This window comes from Penicillium samsonianum (assembly GCF_028829775.1).
Source record: "Penicillium samsonianum strain IBT 33392 chromosome Unknown utg000010l_segment0_segment0, whole genome shotgun sequence".
Classification (NCBI taxonomy): domain Eukaryota; kingdom Fungi; phylum Ascomycota; class Eurotiomycetes; order Eurotiales; family Aspergillaceae; genus Penicillium; species Penicillium samsonianum.
This window is the reverse complement of record NW_026643268.1, coordinates 205,054-226,747: the sequence shown is the minus strand read 5'-3', so window position 1 is coordinate 226,747 and position 21,694 is coordinate 205,054. Positions and strand designations below refer to the sequence as shown.

General features: G+C 47.7%; 3 protein-coding genes across 3 annotated transcripts; 2 read left to right on the top strand and 1 right to left on the bottom strand.

Annotated features, from left to right (window-relative positions):
* Window positions 1–358: 358 nt before the first annotated feature.
* Window positions 359–9,992, top strand: N7471_013711 (Type I Iterative Polyketide synthase (PKS); the record flags this gene model as incomplete). Its single annotated transcript, XM_057286429.1, has 11 exons — window positions 359–441; window positions 517–706; window positions 770–856; window positions 907–964; window positions 1,017–1,350; window positions 1,406–1,931; window positions 1,984–2,578; window positions 2,636–5,581; window positions 5,634–7,390; window positions 7,449–7,769; window positions 7,821–9,992. 11 exons carry the CDS (start codon window positions 359–361, stop codon window positions 9,990–9,992), a joined length of 9,069 nt encoding a protein of 3,022 aa, XP_057128908.1.
* Window positions 9,993–13,331: 3,339 nt separating this feature from the next.
* N7471_013710 (beta-lactamase domain-containing protein) lies at window positions 13,332–14,732 on the bottom strand (the record flags this gene model as incomplete). Its single annotated transcript, XM_057286428.1, has 1 exon — window positions 13,332–14,732. The coding sequence occupies one exon, from the start codon at window positions 14,730–14,732 to the stop codon at window positions 13,332–13,334; it is 1,401 nt and encodes a 466-aa protein (XP_057128907.1).
* Window positions 14,733–18,448: 3,716 nt separating this feature from the next.
* N7471_013709 (uncharacterized protein) lies at window positions 18,449–20,278 on the top strand (the record flags this gene model as incomplete). The annotated part of the gene is made up of 6 exons (XM_057286427.1): window positions 18,449–18,556; window positions 18,603–18,865; window positions 18,946–19,887; window positions 19,965–20,008; window positions 20,066–20,147; window positions 20,206–20,278. 6 exons carry the CDS (start codon window positions 18,449–18,451, stop codon window positions 20,276–20,278), a joined length of 1,512 nt encoding a protein of 503 aa, XP_057128906.1.
* Between the last annotated feature and the right edge of the window lie 1,416 nt (window positions 20,279–21,694).

The window sequence follows — 21,694 nt, the reverse complement described above, 5'->3', positions numbered from 1 at the left end:
CTCAATTACCCCGGCGCGCACCACCAGTGATGAGGGCAAACGGAAGATTACACAGTATGTATGATGCTCTATTGGGGATGGGCTCAGTCACTTTCTGTCCTAAATTATAATTAAATATAGAGAAAAGTCGGTGTACGTGTAAGGTGAGGTGTAGGTTCAGGTGCATTAGCTTATACGCTGTGGTACGTGAATGCTGAGTCCAGTCAAATGATGTCCAAATTACAATATACATATATATCCGGTTCGGAATAGGATCTCTGGATTTAGAGCTCAGATTGACGAGGGATTCTTTTTCATCCTACATCTAACATCTACTACCGATACTATCTTGACCCGAAATTCTTTGGACTAGAGAGATATGTCCCAAATTCTTCAGGATCCCAACCCGGCATTGAATGGCGCCAACCCTAGTGTGGATTGTCGGATGAACGGAATGGCAAGGTTCGTACCTGGAACTAGCTCCAATGTCCAATGATTTGGCGTGGTATCTTACTGCTCCTCTAAACCTTTTTCCAGACAATATCCTCAAGATAGAACAGAGGCAATTGCCATTGTTGGGATGAGCTGCCGTTTCCCTGGAGACTCAAACACCCCCGAGGATTTCTGGAAATTATGTGCCGAAGGTCGAGATGCATGGTCGGAACACCCACCTAGCAGATTCAATGCGAGCTCCTTTTATCATCCGAATGTTGAAAGGAATGGTTCTGTAAGGACATCCCGTCTCCCATCGAAATGATTTTGTGACTGCCTTTAACAGCCTTTTGTACAGATGGTCATGCGTGGTGGATATTACTTGAAGCAAGATATCTCTCATTTTGACGCTCAATTTTTTCAGATAAGTCCAGCTGAAGCAAAGGTACTTCGTCCTCATATACGCAGGAATATGTATGTGGCTGACTGTGCCAGGCTATGGACCCCCAACAGAGGATTCTGCTTGAGTGCGTGTACGAAGCTCTGGAGAGCGGTAAGTCGCGCGGTGTCATGAATGCTTCCAGTCGCTGACATTAACTGTACAGCGGGTATTCGCATGGACAGTATTAGAGGGACCAACACCTCAGTTTACACATCGGCGTTCAATATGGACTATGATCAACTGCTGAAAAGTGACCCAGAGAGCCTGCCCATGTATCAATCCACAGGAAACGCTCCCTCGATCCTGTCCAATCGAATCTCTCATTTTTTCGATTTGAGAGGACCCAGCGTCACCATTGACACCGCTTGCTCGTCGAGCCTCGTCGCTCTGCATACAGCATGTAACGATTTACGTGCTGGTGAATCTAAACAAGCAATTGTAGGAGCCGCAAACCTGATGATCAATCCGGATCGAGCGGTTGAAATGACTCGACAGGGGTATGTTTTTGCACAGGTCTCTGGGGGGCAGGTTATTGTGCTGACCAGATTTCAGTTTCTTTTCACCGGACGGGCGATGTTATACCTTCGATGACCGTGCAGAAGGGTACGCCCGTGGTGAAGGGATTGCCTGCCTTGTCTTGAAAACCCTAAACGATGCCCTGCGGGATGGAGATCCCATCAGAGCAGTGATTCGAGAAACTTTCACCAACCAAGATGGAAGAACCGCAGGTATAACACTACCCAATCGTGATGCGCAAGAAGCACTCATTCGCTCTGCCTATATAAGAGCCGATTTAAGCCCCTTGGACACCAGTTACGTCGAAGCGCACGGTACTGGGACCGCAGCGGGTGATCCAGTTGAGGCCGCAGCCATCGCAGCAGTGTTTGGGGAAGGAAGATCGAGTCACCAACCACTCCGTCTTGCGTCAGTTAAAACAAATGTTGGGCATTTGGAGTCTACAAGTGGACTTGCGGGCGTGATCAGGTGTGTGATGATGCTTGAAAAGGGGGCCATCGCCCCGAGCCTCAATTTCAGACGAGCAAATCCACGCATCCCTTTGGAGGAATGGAAACTCATGGTATCCATGCTCCTTCAAATGTTTATTATACAGAGGCTAATTTGCAGAACAGGTACCTCTGAAACTGGAAACATGGCCATCTGATGGTGTTCGACGTGTGTCGGTCAATAGTTTTGGGTTCGGGGGTACGAACGCACACCTTATCATGGACGATGCAAGCCAATATCTTACCCTACGTGGAATGAAATCATCGCATCGATCAGTATTCCCTCAGAAAGGCGAAGAGCCTACTGTGCTCGGAAAAAGCGACGGTCAGCGGCGACTTTTTGTGGTCACTTCCAACGACCAGGAAACGTTGAAACTGTCCCTGCAGAAACTGAAACAATACATTCAAATGCATACTGCTCACCAACGGGAAGGCTTCATGGACGACCTTGCTTACACGTTGAATCAGCGCCGGTCTATGCTGCCATGGAAGACTGCACTCTCAGCAGCGTCAGCAGCAGAACTCATCGAGTCACTCCAAACCCCGAAGATAACGCGGTTGTCCACAAAGGTTCCGAGGATTGGTTTCGTGTTTACTGGCCAAGGAGCTCAATGGCACGGAATGGCACAAGAGCTGATCCACACGTTTCCGGTGTTTAAGTCGACTTTGAGCGAGGCTAACTGCCATTTGCAAAAAATGGGAGCAACATGGTCGATCTTCGGTAGGGAAAAGTTTCACTAAAACTATATCATGCCACTGTGGTTCTGACAAAGAATAGACGAGATGAACCGCGATGCAAGCACCACAAAAATCAACATCACCTCCATCTGCCAGCCGTTGTGTACTGCCATCCAGATAGGCCTAGTAAACCTTCTGCAGTCATGGGGTGTTCAAGCCTCTGCAGTTGTCGGGCATTCAAGCGGGGAGGCTGCTGCGGCTTATGCTGCCGGTGCCCTGACAATGGATGCGGCCCTGTCGATTTCTTATTTCAGAGGATTGCTCTCTACCAGCATCTCCAGCAAAGCTCATCGTCTTCCTGGTGCCATGATTGCTGTCGGTCTATCCCGGGAGGAGGCCGAGACTTATATCTCAACTGTTACTTCAGGATACGTCACCGTTGCTTGCATAAACAGCCCTTCCAGCGTGACGTTGTCTGGTGATTCTTCGGCCATCGATGAGCTCCTTGAACAGCTTCAGTCCAAAGAAATCTTTGCGCGCAAGCTCAAATCAGACACTGCGTATCATTCGCATCATATGCAAGCCATTGCGGACGACTATCTCATGACATTGCGGGATCTACAAACGAATCCGCTGACCAGAGTTCCATTTTGGAGTTCAGTTACTGGTCAGCTTGTTGAAGCTACAGACCTAGATGCCAAATACTGGGTCAGGCATATGCTTTCCCCTGTAAGATTTCTAGAATCTCTACGGAATTTGTGCCTTCACTCTCCACAAGCACACCATCAAGGCTCAGGAAAGCGAGACAGCACCATCGACCTTCTCATTGAGATTGGACCACATTCCGCTCTAACAAGCTCCGTGAAACAGATACTGGCAACTCCAGAATTGAAAGATGCAAACATTTTGTCCGCATCTACCTTGCGCCGAAACAGAGATGCTGTGGCCGCCATACTTGACTCTGCATCTGCTATATTTACCGCGGGGTATCCCCTCAAGATGAACGCCGTCAACCTGCCCCAGTCCGAAAGTTCACCGCGTGTTCTAGTGGACATACCCCCCTATGCGTGGAAGCATACCGTGAGCCATTGGAACGAGAGTCGCCTTAGCCTGAACCACCGGAACAGACAACATCCCCGGCATGACCTCCTGGGCGCCCCTGTCAATGATTTCAATGAGTTGGAGCCGAGATGGAGAAACATTCTTCGTGTATCGGATATCCCTTGGGTGCGCGACCATGTGGTGCAATCCAGTATTGTCTATCCGGCTGCTGGATACATCGCAATGGCCATCGAAGCAGCTGCACAACGCATCTCGGATCAAGACACTACCGTACTTGGATTTAGACTACGAAACCTTGATATCAGCAAGGCGCTTGTGATTCCCGATGACTCTGACGGCATCGAAACAAGCTTTGTTCTTCGTCCGTTTAATGGAAGTAGCGGTAACTCTTCAACAACTTGGAAAGAATTTTACCTCTATTCGCATGGCAAAGAGGAGGGGTGGTCCGAGAATTGCCGTGGTCTGATTTCTACGGAGATGAAAGAATCGAAATCAGCGATTGACACCAGAGAGAAGAGCCAGGTGCTGGAGACTAACAAGCAGAAATTTGCAGATGCGGCGACTGCTTGCCACGAAGTGATTGACATCCACGAACTGTATCGCCTGATTGAAACTCTTCAAATTGAATTTGGTAGCACTTTCAAGAACTTGGTCGACGCATATACCGGACCTTGCCAAGCATTATGTACTATCGCAATTCCCGATACGAAAGCTATCATGCCGCAAGGTTTTGAATATCCCCATGTCGTCCATCCGGCCACAATGGACGCCATTCTCCAGACCTTCATCGTCTCACTGATGAGCACTGAGACGCTTGAATCGCCTATGTTGCCAAAGTATATCAAGGAAATTTTCGTCACCGCAGACATCAACAATACCGCGGGCCATCAGTTTTCAGTCCATGCGTGCACCCAGTCGAAGGGTCCTCACGAAACCGAAACGATGATCACGGTGGTTGACAATTTTAACGGTGACAAGACCACTGTCGTCGAGGTTAAGAAATTGAAATGTGTCTCACTCTCTGGCAGAGACTTTGCAAAACAGAATGTGGAGCGGAGAAAACTCTGCTATAACATGTGTTGGGAACCTGATGTCGACATGCTCACTTCTGGAATGTCCAGAAAAGTCTTGTCCGCAACATCCGGTGCTGTTGACCCCATCACAATTTCCGTTTTAGATCTCATTTCCCTCGAATACATTCAGGATGCTCTCAAGGTACTGAAAGAGTCAGACTATGACATTATGCAGCCGCATCATCAACGATGCTATAAGTGGATGCAACTGCAGTCAAACCTTGCCTCAGCTGGCAAGCTGGAGACTCTCAATCTACTGGAAGCAGCCCCTAAATCTGTCAATGTGGACAACCTCCGCAATGAGCTTAAAAGCACCCCCGATGGCCGATTGCTTAATAAGGTGGGAAGCAACCTGGTTCGCATTTTGACGAATCAAGTCCAACCTCTAGACCTGATGATGGAAAATGACATGCTACATGAACTGTACGGTAACGGCATCGGTGCCGATCGCTCCACGGCACAACTGGCTTCATACGCCGACAAGCTCAGTCACAAATTCCCGAATATGAACATCTTGGAGATTGGTGCTGGTACCGGCGGGTCCACGTTGCCGATATTGCAGGCATTAGGAGAACATGACAACCGTGACGCTCGGTTCAGTCATTATACATTCACTGATATCTCCTCTGGTTTCTTCGAGAAAGCACAGGCCAAGTTCAACGCCTGGTCAGGTCTCATGAGCTTCAAGAAGCTTAATATCGAGTGTGATCCCGAAGAGCAAGGATTCCAGAAAGAGGGGTTTGATCTGATAATTGCAGCCAATGTCGTGCATGCTACTCGGAGCCTGGACAATACAATGAAGAATATCCGAAGCCTTTTAAAACCAAACGGGAAGCTGATCCTGATCGAGATAACGAATCCGGCCATCCGTGTTTCCTTGATCTTCGGGACTCTGCCTGGATGGTGGTTAGGTAAGACTTTCGATGTTGGTATGCTAAACATGATCGTTAATACATTTTTCAGCTACTGAGGAAAGCCGTCAGACTGGTCCAACTGTGGCGGAATCCCAGTGGGAGGTCGTCCTGAAGAAGAACGGCTTCAGTGGGCTGGACGTATGTTTGTGGGACCAGCCAGAAACGAAGGACCATCTAACCAGTCTTATCGTATCCACTGCGCTGTCTCCTGTGGAAGCCAAGTACCCCGAGGTAACATTGATCCACGACGGATCGCTGGAGAGAACATTCCTGGATCTTTTGCGGGGGTCCTTGTCTAAGGTTGTTGGAGTGCCACCAACATTAAGCTTACTGGAAAATGCTAAGGTGGATGGTAAGGCTTGCATTTTTCTCATCGAGCTCAACCGTCCAATTCTCTCTCGTCTCAGTTCTTCCCAGTTCTATGCCATCAAAAGAGCCATCACAACGGCCCAGGCTGTTCTGTGGGTCACTCGTGGAGGTACAACTCCCTCGTCAGAAAACCCCGAAGCCAGTCTGGTCTCCGGCCTATTCTGTACACTGAGGTCCGAGTTTAAATTGTCTAAGTTGGTGACGCTTGACCTTGAACCTCAAAGCCCCCACGATGGAACAACAGACATAGAGCCGATCATAAGTGTCTTCCGATCCGTTTTCAGTCTCGAAAGTGACAGAACATTATGCGATAATGAGTTTTCTGTGAGGGATAAACTCATATCCATTCCCCGCGTTCTCGAAAATCATCAGATGAACGACTACATATCAGCAAGAGCTGCGCCGAAACGATCTGCGCAGCAGGCTTTCAGTCAAACTTCTCGATTTTTGCATCTGGAAATAGAGAGACCGGGTCTCCTGGACTCGTTCATATTCGTGGACAATCCAGCCTTTGCTCTTCCACTGGGAGATGATGAGGTGGAGATAGATACTAGAGCCTGTGGCTTGAACTTCCACGACGTCCTGACTGCCATGGGCCACATTGAAAGTGGGCCGCTGGGGTATGAGTGCAGTGGGATTGTTCGATGCATTGGAAATCATGTGAAGTCCGTCAGTGTAGGCGAACGCGTCTTTGCTTGGGTAACCGGGGCATTCGGCAACTGTGTCCGCACCAAGAAGAAATTTGTCCAAAGGATACCGCAGGAGATGACCTACGAGGAGGCTGCCTCAGTACCTGCCGTATATTCCACGGCCTACATATCGCTATGTGAATCAGCACGCCTCCGCAAGGGAGAGACTGTGCTCATCCATTCCGCTGCAGGTGGGGTTGGCCAAGCGGCGATTTCCTTGGCTCAGTGGATTGGAGCTGAGGTATTTGCCACAGTGAGCACAGTGGAGAAGAGACAGTTCCTCATGGAGCGGTACCACATTGCCGAAGACCATATCTTCTCCAGCAGAGACACTACATTCGCTTCAGGGGTCATGAGATTGACCGAGAACAAGGGAGTTAACGTTATTCTGAACTCGCTCTCCGGAGATGGACTGAGAGAGTCGTGGAATTGCATTTCCATGTTTGGTCGTTTCGTTGAAATTGGCAAGCGAGACATCTTCTCCAACAGTCTACTGGAGATGGAGCCATTTCTGCGCCATGTCAGCTTTTCTGCCATTGACCTTGACAGCATTCTCTACCACAAGAGCGACTACGCTGCCGAGATCTTAGCAAGTGTTATGGAGTTACTTGAAAAGAAGGTCATTGAACCGGTCAAACCAATTACAGTCTTTTCAATGTCCGAGGTTGAGGCCGCTTTCCGATTGATGCAGGGAGGGAAGCATATGGGGAAGATCGTCATTGCCCCACAACCGGAAGACCAGGTCAAAGTATCCAGACCCCATTCTTCTCCACAGTGGGCACTATATTAACATTATATATCTGCAGGCATCCGTGAGAGTGTTGACCAACTCTGTGTTCCGGGATGATGTTTCCTATTTGCTAGTCGGTGGTCTAGGTGGCCTTGGGAAGGCTATTGCTCAGTGGATGGTCTGGAATGGGGCGAAGAACATCGTTTTCCTATCTCGCAGCGGATTAAAATCCCAGAGCTCCCAGGAATTTGTCCAAGATCTCGAGAAAGATGGCGCTACCGTCACGAGTCACACTGGCAATGTCTGTGACGAAAAACAGGTAACTGAAATCGTGGAAGAGTGCGCAGTCCGAAAACGACCTATACGCGGAATTATACAGTGTGCAATGGTTTTGAAGGTAAGTTGGCCTACTATACCGAACTATCATGTGTTGATATTGCAAAATTAGGACATCTCATTCGAGAAGATGACTCTCGACGATTACGAATATGTGCTCCTCCCCAAGGTTGATGGATCATGGAACCTTCACCGATGCCTCCTGCAGACCGAATTGGACTTCTTCGTGATTCTAGGCTCGGCTGTTGGTGTGGTAGGAAATTCAGGACAGAGTAACTACGCCGCAGCGTCAGCCTTCCAAGACGCTTTATCCTGTCACCGAGTCTCTATGGGCCTCCCGTCGGTAACCATCGACCTGGGTGTCGTTCAAGGGGCGGGATTTGTGTTTGAAAATGACCATACGAAAGCCAAGTTGAAGCAGCAGCTTTACGATGAAATTGACATCGAGGAACTCCGCTCAATCCTACAGTTTGTCGTTACCCAGTCTGCCGAGAATCAGTCTTCCCAGGTCATTACTGGCTTGCATATCTCTGAGGACCTCGACTTCACCTCTGAAGAATCAGGCAAAAATCGTCAGAAGCCGCTATGGACACAAGATCCGAAGTTCTCTCATTTACGTTCCGGGTCAGTGGTGAAGCTTCGAGGTGGTGAAGATCTGGCCCAAGTGCTCCGTGACAGGCTTAAGAAGGCCCAAACCCTAGAGGAAGGGACTTTGATTCTACAAGAAGCAATTATGGACAAATTGTCTCGACTATTGATGATCCCAAAGGACAGCATCAGTCCAAATCATACCACTGCCACCCTGGGTGTTGACTCACTCATCGGCGTTGAGCTACGCAATTGGATTTTACATGAGATCAAAGCTGATATACCGCTCTTTGAGATCCTTGGAAAAGCCTCTATTGCCGCCTTGTCCCATCGGATCGCGACCAAATCCGAGCTTCTTGGTCCAGCGGTTCGCGAGATGAACAACCCGGAAAGTCGTTCGGCGGATTCTCTGAGCGATGGAAGACGAGACGTTTCGGAGAATTCGATCCCTCGGGATAACCAAAAGGGGACAAAAGGCTCGAAGGAACCGGACCGAGTACGAAGAATGCGTGCGTTGGTTGAGCAGTACTCCCGTGGTCTTCAGCCTGCAAGGCACCCACCGGTAGAAGATGATAAATGGACTGTGATGCTCATCGGATCCACTGGTTCAGCGGGTTCATATCTGCTGGAGTGTCTGCTCCAGCATCGCAATGTCATCAAAATTATCTGCCTCAACCGGTCGATCAACAGCAGGGAACGACAGATCCAGGCGAATGCTTTGCGTGGCCTTCCCACCAATTTCACCCCCGATCAAGTGCAGTTTTTCCAAGCCAAGCTGGGTACTCATGACCTAGGCCTTGCTCCAGAAACCTACAGGTGGTTGCTATCGTCGGTAACGCACGTGATCCACGCTGCATGGAAACTCGATTTCGTTTCCGCTGTCGAAGCATTTGAGCGTGACCATCTTTGCGGTGTGCGAAACGTTATCGAATTCAGTATCTCATCGCCCAAGACGCCGCGTATATATTTTCTATCCAGCCTCACAGCTGTTGTTGACTGGCAAAGGCACCAGCCAGGATTCATCCCGGAAGAGATCATAGATGATTACAATGCAGCAGTTCCCTTGGGCTACGGTGAATCGAAGCTGGTTGCGGAGCAATTGTTAAGTATTGCAAGCAAGCGTTGTGGAGTCTTGACATACGTGATTCGGGCCGGGCAATTTACTGGACCAGTGCATAGGAAAGGCATGTGGAATAGAACCGAATGGTTTCCCAGCATAATTGCCAGCGGACAGTATTTAGGTCTCTTGCCTGAGACGATGAAGGGAGCCGGTACTATCGATTGGGTTCCTGTGGATATCTTTGCGCAAATCGTTATGGAGTTGATGGACAGCGCCCAAATCACCTCTCCTCCTCTTCCGACAGTTTACAACGTCGTGAACCCGCGGTCCGCCCAATGGAATACCCTTCTTCCAGCTATCATCGCTTATCTGAACCGGAAACAGGTTTCTGTTCAGACTGTGCCTTTCGACACTTGGGTCAATGCGTTAGAGAAATCAACATCCCATGGAACGCACAGCAGTACTGCTCAGAACCCCGCAAGTTACTTCTTGGAACTTTTCCGGGTCCTTGGGGAAAGGGAGGAAGCCGCAACTCCGGAAATAGGGCGGGCCCTAGCTGCAAGCAACAGTTTAGCTTCGATGGAACCGATTCAGGAGGAATGGATGTTGAAGTGGATGCAGGAGTGGGAAATGTAACTTAGCTGGTCCACGGGTGAACGTGCTGGCAAGCTCGGCAGCTCTTATCCCAATTCGTGTTTTAATATTTGGAAGATCCGCTGTCCCTACCACAGTTTTGGGCGATTCGGTATAATGATACAATGCCACCTACCTTCCGCAAAATAATTGCGCAGTCGTTTCTAGGTATCTTTCTGAGAAACTCGCCATGACGCCCATAGCCCGAGAAATTGGCACGTCATCAGTAGACTTGGGACCCCTGAAACCACCTCTAGGGCGAGCTCCGCCTCGTCCCACCGGCCCGGCTCTCCGGCCACCCCCAAGGGATTTCCTCCACGATCACCACGGCCAAAATATTACCACGGCTCCCTGTTTCAATTCATTTCTTGGCTTGACAGAAAGAAATACACCCAATCAAGGTACGATCTTTCGTTCTGACACAAATCACCCGGATAATGCACACGTCATCACCAAAGCAATCCCTGCTACACGAAGCATACGGACAAGCCAGCTGAAAATGTAGGGATAATGATATGGCCCTGCAACCCCAAGGAAAGCGTAAAAGCTCAGGTTGGCAGGAAAGTTGCAAGCCCAAGGTTAATCGCCATAGGATCCATCCTGGGTGATCGAATCAACATCTTGATCCAGCAGAATTTGGACCATCAAAGCCATTTCGGAATACTTCAGGCCAAAGCACCCCAACTCCGTCGGCACCTAGGATAGTCTCATATATTTGAAATGCTTCTGTAGTGAACTTCTGCTCCCGTTCTTCAATGATTTGACCTTCGATATCTTGTCGGTAAAGCGTGATGGCACATCCGCCACCACCACCGGTGAGATTTGTCCAACTAATATTCGCATAATCCGCTAGCTCGAGAATTCACTCTAGACGGGGATGAGAGACCCCTAACGAACCCAAGAACCCGTGGTTCATACCAAATTGGTCACTGCGGTCGGGTTGCGCACCTAAACTTGGGGGGGGGGGGGCAGTGGGACCTCGAACAGGGTAGGAAGAGAAGCTGCCAGTGATATATTTCCACTAGAGCCCAGGAAATATTACTGCGCAGACCGAAATACTGATGGCTTATAACCTTAGCGAGGGGGAGCTTGCACAGAAGGTGGCCCTTAAATTAAACCAGCGATCATTGGGTTAACCAAAAAGGTGTTGCAGGCCTTTGCAGGTTGGGGGTGGCTGCGAGCCAAAACAGTGTCGCACAACAAAAGTTAATACCTACCGGGTTTATCCAAAGTATGATGCTCACGAGAATTTGTGGGGACCTTGAGCCCATCTCTCTTTGTCGTGGTACGTTGCAAGGAGTCTAGCCAGGCTTATATCATAGTGTTACCGTTCGTACCCGAAACATAACGGCCACGGTTTTGACAATCGAAGGTACAGATGCTCACTTCCCCGTTATAGCTTTTGTCACTTATCAACGATTCACTCTCTATGAATTTATGATCTCGGCCTTATTACCCACTAATACTTGTTCGAGCTCTTAAGTTTTATTATAATGGCTAACAGATCTTGCAGACGCTCTACAGTCTCCGGCTTGGAGAAGAAATCAATTCGACAGAAAAATGATCGGCGCAAGACTAATTAGGAAAGAAGTCAGAAATATCGCAAGGTATGCGGAGCAGATGTTTGCTTGGGCATATAAATTCGAGAATCGGAATTTTGAACGTTCCTGAGTTCTCAGCTAGTATGTGCTACGAGAAAAGTCTCCGTAGCTTCGAGTATCCTAGCTTTCCTAGGACTCCTATTAACCAAACCCAGTTCAAAATCACTGATTATCGGAGCATCTTAGTGTTCAACAAGCCAGTGGAACATGAAATAGGCTTAAGGAGGCATGCGCATGAAACACTGACTAAACACTTAGGCGGATCGGTTTCAGCTAGAAGATAATGTATTTCACATGCGAGCTGGCCACCCCAAAACACCATAGTAAATGCGATATATCTTCCATTTATATCTCCTTATTTGTCGATAGTCATTGATAAGCCTTATTAGCACTACACATCAATCTTAGAGGAAGTAGGACGCAATATTATCATAATTTCAAAAATTACCGAAAAGTACGGTCTTACAAACAAGATATATATATATCGCAATCATCAGGTCATGAACTTTCCTTAAACTCCCCCAAGAAGCTAGGTATCACCCAGAAAGCAGGACGCTAGAAGGACAAGTCTCTATAGACCACCGTTGTTGAGATATCAAGTTGTAATTTATCGCATTTACTATGGTGTTTTAGGGTGGCCAGCTCGCATGTGAAATACGTTAATAGCTCTCCTTCTAGGAATTCGATTTAGTCATCATCATTGCTGTCGACGACTGAATAAATCTAGCTGGGTATAATTCCGAAGTTCCTGGCTTGGCTACTTTTCCGTCAGATGTTCCTTTCGCTCCCGGTAGATGAACCCATTCTTGTTTTGGAATTTTTCAAACTGCCCACTCCTTACAGTATGGATGGATGGATGAATGGATGAATGATTCCATTTACGCCGACCTCGCTTTGGGGGATATGCAGCCTACCACTATGGTGTAAATACATGTGTCTTGCATGAGAATGTAGCACTTCTTATACGAATTTAGAGCCTCGCCGTGGCCTGTGTTTGTTTCCACTTTAACCTGTGAAAAGGCTGGGGTACTGCGATAGTGTCTCCCCACGGAGACGTAATGATAGGTTTTGGCGTTGCCGGCACTGGGATTCGAACCCGAGAACCCCAGAAGATGCGGAGGAACCAATTCCGCACTTCTGTATCAGTTCCACTTTTCTGCAGGTTACAGGGCGTAAATCACTGCCCTGCTGCCGAACAACACGGTAATATTCGAAATCAGTTTTTATCTCCAATCTGTCTCTGTTTCCCGAGGCCCCACCCATTGTGCACTAGTCTGAATTAGGATAATCCGCCAGCCTTGCATCTGTTGATGTACCTGCGATGAGGTGGCGTAAATTACAGTAGTCTCATCTCTTTGCAATCTAGAATATTCTTACAATATAACTTTCAATTACGCAAGTTATTAACTACTTACAGTTTACATATTGAGGACGCGATCTACAGACTATCATCCCATGCCATGAGTAAAGCCACGTTCTGTTCGTTTGTTCGCGTTGACTTACAGCTCAAATCTCTCCGGTCCGACGGTGGAGACAAAATGGTAAATGTCCACAGGTATGTCTTCCCCTGAAAGTAAATACATATACGGACTTGAAAAGAAAAAGACAGTGGACCAGGTTAGATCAGTTTAGAATGCTAACTAGAAAACCGGATATTTGCATTCTCTGTTACCATTGAGCAGATGGTTTACTATCCCTCATAATAAAGGACAGGTTTAAATATGCTTTATTCCCAGATAAGCTAAGGCGTTACAATGTTGAATGCAGGGTTCGGCACAGTGACCAGGGACGTGATATCGGTCCAAGCGTCCACGTTCCCGGAAATTATGAGCTTGTCGAGATTCGAGGTCTTGCCAGCAGCTGCAGCTCCGATGAGGGCCACGAGTTCCTGGTGCTTGAGCCAGACACTCAGAGCAATTCCGGCGCTTCGAGGGTTCGGAGATGCCGTATATGGAACGGCATGCCCCGTCAGGGCAGCATTGCTGAGTCTCAGGTGCCATCCAGCACCTGGCTTTTCGAGTTGTTCCACGTCCTCGACCATAAAATCAATGGTGATTTCCTTTTCGAGATATTTCGTGGGTTGCTTGAACGCTTCTGGTCCATTGATACGGATAGCGATAATATCGAATAGCTGGTCAAAGCCTAGAGCCAACAACGACTGAGGTGTCATTGCGTTGATCGCCGATTGGGGCCCATTTTGCAGCTCGAAGGCTCCGGTGAGGAAGAAATTGCGCCACGTTCCATTTTCCGTGCTGTATCCCAGCTCGGTATACACAGCCGCCAGCTCCTGCTTTGCCTCCTTGGCAACCTCGCTATTCTTTTCGTCAGGACAGCTTTGGGTTGCAAAAACAAGCTTGTCCAACAATGTAGCGGCGAATCGCAAATTCTTGTTAGTGTGATAAACCTGGGCCTTTTCAAGCACAGCTTCGCTGCCACCCATGCATTTGACAAGTTCGGTTGCTTCATCAACGGGAGTGAGTGGACACAGATAAGCAGGGTTTCCATCGAACCAACCCATGTAGTGGTCAGAGACTCCTTTTACATTGTGACTGATTGAGCCATAGTAGCCACGGAGGTTTGTCCGCGCACTCAGAGTTGGAGGCATCTGGATCTCTTCCGCAATTTCGACTGGTGTCTTGCCGTCATTGAGCTGTCGAAGTGTCTCATTGTGCAGGTAGGCGTAATAATCACGTTGTTCGGATAGAAACTTGACCACCAGCTTTCCATCTTGGTTCCAGGTCGGCCAGTGGTGGCTATAGAACACCACATCACTTTTGTCACCGAACAGGGTAATCGACTCATCCATATATCGTGACCAGAGTCGTGCGTCACGAACTGGAGCACCTCGCAGCGTTTGGATATTGTGCAAGGTATGGGTCGCATTCTCCGCCATGCACAGCGCTCTGTAGTCAGGGAAGTAAAAGTTTACTTCTGCAGGGGCTTCGGTTCCCGGAGTCAATTGGCAGATAATCTGCAGACCCTCAATGCCTGGGGCGAGAAACCCATTCTTGGTGATGTTCTGTAGGGGCGCCACAAGCGAGCTGGTTCCAGTCGACAAAGCTTGCCCGAGTCCGCAGCCGATCTGCCCAACAGGAGATTTTTCCAAGGCCTCTCCGTACATGTAGATAGATCGGCGAACCATTGCCGGTCCGGCATACACGTTCTCACTGACAGCGTGTTCCAGGAAGCCGTCGGGACCTATTATTTGAAGAGCAGTTCCGGCTTTTGTTGCGATGTCGATGATGGCCTGAGCGCCACCAAAATGGTCTGCATGGCAATGTGTATAGAAGAGGGCCTTGATTTCCGCGTCTTGGCCATACCTGTCTCTATGTTCAGCCTGGTAGAGCTGAATAGCTCTACGTGCGGTCTGAGGTCAAGCAGTCGATGATGGTTATTCCATTTGAGTTTGGAATTTTGACAATGCTCATCTTTGCAAGATCAAAGCCACGGATTTGATAAACACCTTCAGTGACGTGATAGAGGCCCGCGGTCACACTGCAGAGCTGCCCTTGCCTCCATAACGACGCATTTGCTGTCTCTGGGGTTTCTTCCTCGAGGAATGCGTAAGCCTCGGTATCCCAGACAATTTGATTGGTGGTGTCTGACAAGATGTAAGAATCACGTTCTGTTCGCACAAGTCCTCGGGCCGCAAATTCAAAGTCAAGGTTGCTGTCTTCGATACGGGGCTATTTGATAGCCATGATTACCAATGAAAGTGGGGTTACTAGTTGATAAAGTGATGTAAAGCTAACGGGGGAGTATGTGTTCTAGTTTCGAGTTCGAATATCTGGGGATTGGCGTCAATTATATAGCATTCCAACATAAGCTTTTCCTTCCCGGACGCCTGTGCGCGTCCCCTCAATTGCACAATGCAATTACACAACGAACCTTGACACAGAATCACCCTTTCCCCATCCAAAATGTGGATTCATCCTTGCAGCTGTATGTCTCAGGTAGCCATTGCTTTTCTAATCTATCACACGACATAATAATAGTGTAGTCGCTAAGGTTGGAAGTCCGTATGTAACTGTATTTTACATTTCAATTGAGTGATTACGCAACCGCTATGTCTGCGAAGATGATCTAGTTAGTTATCAATTTGAATTATCTAATTGCAGCACAATGATCAAATCAGGCGCAACGGGTAAGTATACATCAATCTCCATATTTCTGTACTGGGGACACAATCCATTGCAAGCCGAGTCTCGCATTTATTTGATTACGGAAATGAGTCTGCCAAATACGCATTAGGCCGAGAGCTCCACTCATTAGTAGTTCCCGTGCATACGTCCCAAGCGCAGACCCAATGGCTGAGCTGAAGGTAATGATCCAAAATACGACGTGATCATCCACCGTGTCGCTAGTCCCATAGATCAAAATAATGATTGGTCTGTAAAATAGTATCGGTCTTCCGAAAAGTCCGATCGCTCGACTGTTGGCTTGCTATTATTGGGGTTATTAGGTATATTACCGTGTTAACATATTGCATAATGAGTACTTTCTATTCGCTGTCCAGCATTCGAAGCATTCCAAATTGTTGATATTAAGGGCATTTGCATTATCTTGGCATTTTGAGACTAATGTTTGCACTATATATTGGTTCCAGCGCTACGTGTTACAGGTAAACAGTCCGGTCAGTTGCGGGGATGCAACTTACCAATGGGCCACCGAGAGTAAACCAACCTATTAGTCAGCAAGAGATCAACGCTTGTAGATGCGAGGCATGCATTTACCCCACAGGCTTGCGGGAATCGAATGAACGACCGTCCCGTCCCGTCCCATGTGAGCGTTGCCGAGAGATCGCCCCAAATTCTAAGCAATATCCCGAAACCACCCAAGTTGGAGCTGTGTGCAACTCTGTCCGCCGCATAACTATTATTTATCTCGAATTCCTCAATATTATGTGGCTATCTTCGTCCGATTTTATAAAATGATGTTTGGTCCTTCACGCCGGACTGTGTCATGATGAGCAATGAGTGGGGTTGGCGATCGACAAGGTGACGTAAAGTTACTGAGGGTGGTGTGTTTGAAATATCGCGTCCAAATGCCTGGTGATACGCCCAAATTATATAGCATTTATTTCTTCCCAAATGCCCGTGCTCTCCATTAACTACACAATGAAACCTGACAAATAATCGCACCTTCTCCTGCCAGAATCTAGATCGATGCATGTAGCTGTATGTCCCAGGTAGTTATTTTTTTCGAAGCTATCACACGGACTGTTCTTAGAACATTCGCTATGGCTGTTCTAATATTTGAGGAAATCCGTAGGACTTGTACTAGGCACGTTCAATAGATAGTATGGTTGATTGATGTCTGGTTCGAGAACTAAGGTTGAGTTACCTGTGAGGAACAAACAAGTAGGCGGGCGGTAGATCGAGTACATGCTGAATAATCTTGTCCTGAAGGGTTCTAGTGGTATTTTCAACTGACATTAACCCACCACTTCGAAGCGGTTTGGTGATTTAAGATGTGCGAAGTCATCGCAATATTCATGGAGCAGCGCATGAAGCCGATCACCACTAGAAAGACACCATTTCAATTTCTCTGCCTTAGCTTCCCCAAGCTCTTTCTTGATTTCTCCCATGAATCGTTCGAATTACCGTGCGCTTTTCTCTTGTTTTTGGACGGTATTTAGCGGAGAATCGTATTATTCATATATTAGGCATGGAGGAAGGGCATCTATCAGAGGTTTAATTGGACAGATGGATTAAAAATGCCAAATTCAGGTCTTTTTGAACACGGGTTTCGTCGTTCACTGTGTGTAAAAGTCTTGTTTCAGAGCTCGGTGATCCCGCGGAAGAAGTCTTGGATGTACGAAACCAGACATTTACCCAAATAACTATCCGGCCAACTTTTAGATCTCGTGGAATTTATCTTGTGAATCCGGAGGTTATCCTTGACCTCGAAAGCCTAATTGAAACAAGAAAGCGGTGAGCTTCGGATCTTTGATACATCCGTCTTTCCATCTCCCCCGGGAGAAAATTTTGCATTAGACTAGCATTAGGCTTGGCACGGCTACAAATTAGGTGCTTTCTCAGTATCGAGGATATCCGATATTCGGAGTGGTAATTCGACCTGTATTCCGCAGATTGATCCACCCTTTATTCCAACAATATATAGTGAGAACTGCAGATCTTTTGCGCGAATTCTTTTAGCGCACAGATAAATGAATATACTTGCTCCCGTCCCCCATGCTGACCAACCTAGCAGCAGTTTCAATAAGTGGATGAATATTTAGCGAGTTTCATTAACGAGCTATGATTGCCCATACGTGTAACATTAATAAATGTAGAGTCTACGTCTCCTTACCGCCAAGAAGAATATGCGACTACCGTCCAAAGGTGTGGTGTAGTTTGACGACCATAGTGGCGAAATCAGTGCATGCAGTGCAATATATTCAGCTAGTCTAAGAACGCCAAGATATTGCAAATGCCCTTAATCTCGACAAATTTCGGTATATCACATACGGCGGTCGCCGCGAAGACCTCAATTAATATATTGCAGTGACCGAGAAATTTGGAATACTTCAAATGTTAAATAGACAAACAGAAAGTCCTTTCTTGCGCATCGTGTTCCCAACGTGCATGCATATATGCACATCTGTGACAAAAAGCTGCAGGAACTTACTTAACGCCACAATCATAACAGTCCAAGAGTCGAGGGTATCGGGTTTGTCGGAAGTCCGATGCCATTTTACAGGCTGATCATTAGGGGACTGGACTTTGCAGTAGATTATCCCTGATTCCTCCGCTGTTTGAGCTGTTTTAGCGGATGGGTAACATATAAAGGGAGAATGAGCTCTCCAGGTGTAATTAAGACAGGAAGTTTAAGCTCTTCCTTTGAGTTATCTTCATAATGCACTTTTTACTCTTGTCTACCCTTGGTTTGGCCATCTTGGCATCAGCCAGTCTTGATGCACAGGCGAGTTCCAGCCAAGAACAAGCAACACAATTCGCTTTATTGGTATGTCAACTTCACAGTTCAAGCCTCAATGGTCTATGGGTTATAGCTTCGTGAAACTAACCAGAGGGCGAACAAGTATGGCTACCCACTAGTTCCGTATGCGCAGCTTGCGGTGCCTATTCTCCGTGATGGGGTATCAAACAAATTTCAACATACGAGAGACCTTCCGATCCCAGACAAAAAACTTGCAGATTTCCCCCCTGTGGATACCCTCTCTTCCACCGTGATCATTGATCTTGCCGCCACCGACATTATCGTTGATATTCCTTCCATGTCGGACCGGTTCTGGGTTTTCTCATTCTATGATGTGTAGGTTGATGCCGTTCCCCTTTTTGCACGAGTAGAAGCAAACGAGGCTAACTATGAATGATATTGGATCGGTGATATAGCTACGGAGACAACTATGCAAATCTCGGGGTTGTCGGGGGCTCTTCTGCGGGGAAATACCGGGTGGCCTACCGGCCCGCTAACCCAGGTACTGGACCTGGTGGAGTGCTCGATGGTTACAAGGGATGGGTCTACTCCCCAACTCCATATGGAGTTTTGGTGGCTCGATTGCAGCTCAAGGATAATGGGTCTGACGTGGACGCCATTCATCAGCTACAGGACAAGATGGTGGTGACCAAACCGGCGTTGGGTAATATCCAAGTTGCGCCCACTCTGAGCGTTGAGTTATTGAACAGTGGCCTATCTGGAGATCCCAACTTGGCAAGTCTACAGTTGACTTGCAGGCTTTCATCTTTCAACCCTCCCAACCAGGCCAGTGATGTTGCATGGGTCAGTTCAGTGTTAAGACTCGCTGGGTGCAGCCATGGGCAGTTTAACAAGGGAAACCAAGTTGATCTCCCAACCATGGCTGAACAAGCCAATGCGACCATGGAAAAGTTGGCTCAAAATTCCCAGAAACTCATCGATTTGAAAAACGGATGGCAAATATTCCAGTCTCAAATGCAGGGAAAGTATGCCAGTAACTACGTTATCAGGGCTTATTTTGCTCATTCAAACTATCTGGCCATGGACACGAAGCAGGCGTTATACCCTGTATACTCTGATGGAAACAAGGATTTGAGTCTGGGGCTGTACCAGGCATATCTATTGACCTTTAGTAGCAAGCCTCCCAAAGGGGCGTCCGGTTTCTGGAGCTTGACCACCTATGGCTTCAATTTTGATTTGATTGCAAACCCACTGAATCAATTTTCGCTCGGAAGTAGCTCCAAGCTTACATATCCCGATGGTACCCCGGTTTATGGTGGAAGCGATACGAAAGATGGGAAATTCCAGATCCTCGTTCAGTCACCATTTCATAAGATCCCCAGTAACTGGACTTCCAAGTAAGTGGCAACCACAAATGAATATGGCCCGTCGGTTTCAAAAAGACTCCCCGCTGACTTTTCTTTCCACTCTATAGCTGGCTGCCGGGACCGGCAGGTGGGGGCGTGGTTTATCTTGCGCGTGAGTCAATCTCAACTTGGTTTCTACGAGTTGCAAGGCTGATACTAAACTTTCAAGTGAGATTTTATGCACCCACAAGTGCCTTAAGCGATGGATCTTGGTCATACCCTGTGGTAGAAAAGGTCAATGTTATCACTGGGTAAGTACGGAACAATGATCCAGAAGTGACAAGCATATTGATATTAATTTCTATCCAGATCGTCTCTTTCGTCCAACGTCGCTGGTAATCAGCAACAGGTCTTGGATCAATCTCGTGGCGCGGAGCTCTAGTTCCACGAGTGAAGAGAAGAGCTGCGCGATTGTGATGTGGTAAATTCACTCTCTATCCAACAACATCAAAGGAATTTCGCTTGTTCAAGGTGTAATCCAGTGAATTGGAACATCATCAGTACTAGCGCTTATAACGTTGGATATGGTGCGTGGAAGGTGATAGCCAGCCTTGCCAACGGGAATGGAGAGTCCATGTACAGCAATACTACAGATCACCAGGAATCACACCACAATTTTGACAGCTTCGGCAACTTGCTTTGCATCCTCGGGCACCTTGCCATTGGCAGTGTATGAATAACTTGTAAACACTTTACAGGCACTATTTCTGCAATATAGTACGTGACAATAATGTAACCACTATCAGATGGATACCAGTAAGCTCAAAGAGAATTTCCCACACTCGCCAATTTAGTTTATGAAAGAAAGTCGCTTCTGAGGATCTCATCGCTTTCTAGAAAACAAAGGAGAAGATGGTGAGCATTAGCCACTAAAACAGACCAAAGCGACGGCCATTGTTTGGGGCGTAGTACCCGAATTCATGGGATTAAGCATACTCTGCTGCCGAGGGAACACGGTTGAAGCCCGATGGGGGTCTAGTAAGCGCCATCTTGACCACATCTGGTAAATATATCTCCGCCATCATTTACGACGAACTTTCGTGAGATCATCGCAATTGGTACTTTAGTTGACTTGTAATCGCAGCAGACATGCGCCTAACCCATTCCTCCAAAGGCAAACATGGCATGAGCGCTGATTAGGGGTGGAGATTTCAGTGAAGGTTGTAGGAGATAGTCAAAGAGGTACCACAGCAGGACGGCTCTGGGTGGCCTTGTTAGGGACATCAATGCCACCTTCACAGTGAATCTGTCCGAACAGTGATATGCCAAATATCGTCCAGAGCGCGGTGTGTCTAACAAATAGTTGATGCCCCAGGACATTCGACGTAGGGGACGAAGAGAATCCGGCCATTCCTAGCAAGAGCTGCTTGCGCGCGATTCGTTAGAAAACGACGTCAATGGACAAAGAATACAAGCGGTCAGCTTGACTAACCTGCAGCTGCAGTGACTTCCAGGGTAAATGCCCTTTTCACATGTTGCTCGGTCTTGGATAGAAAAGAGCGTGCTTAGGCATCAAATCTGCCCAACATCTGTTCAAAGACACCACAAGATTTCAGACAGCGCCCTCGATGCAGCGTCGTGTATGTCCGGTTGGTCCCTTCCCGCTCGCTCGTATACGTCGAACGGCCCAGCAACGCGGAGTAGGATCAGGTAGGACAGTATGGGTCGGTGATTCGTAGCTCGTGGCTCATTAGTTGGCTCGGCTATGACTCGGCACCAGACCATCTCCTTTTCTCGGTTCGTAGCTGATATGGCAATGTTAATCTGTGGGCTCGATATGACGGGACCTTTACCTCAC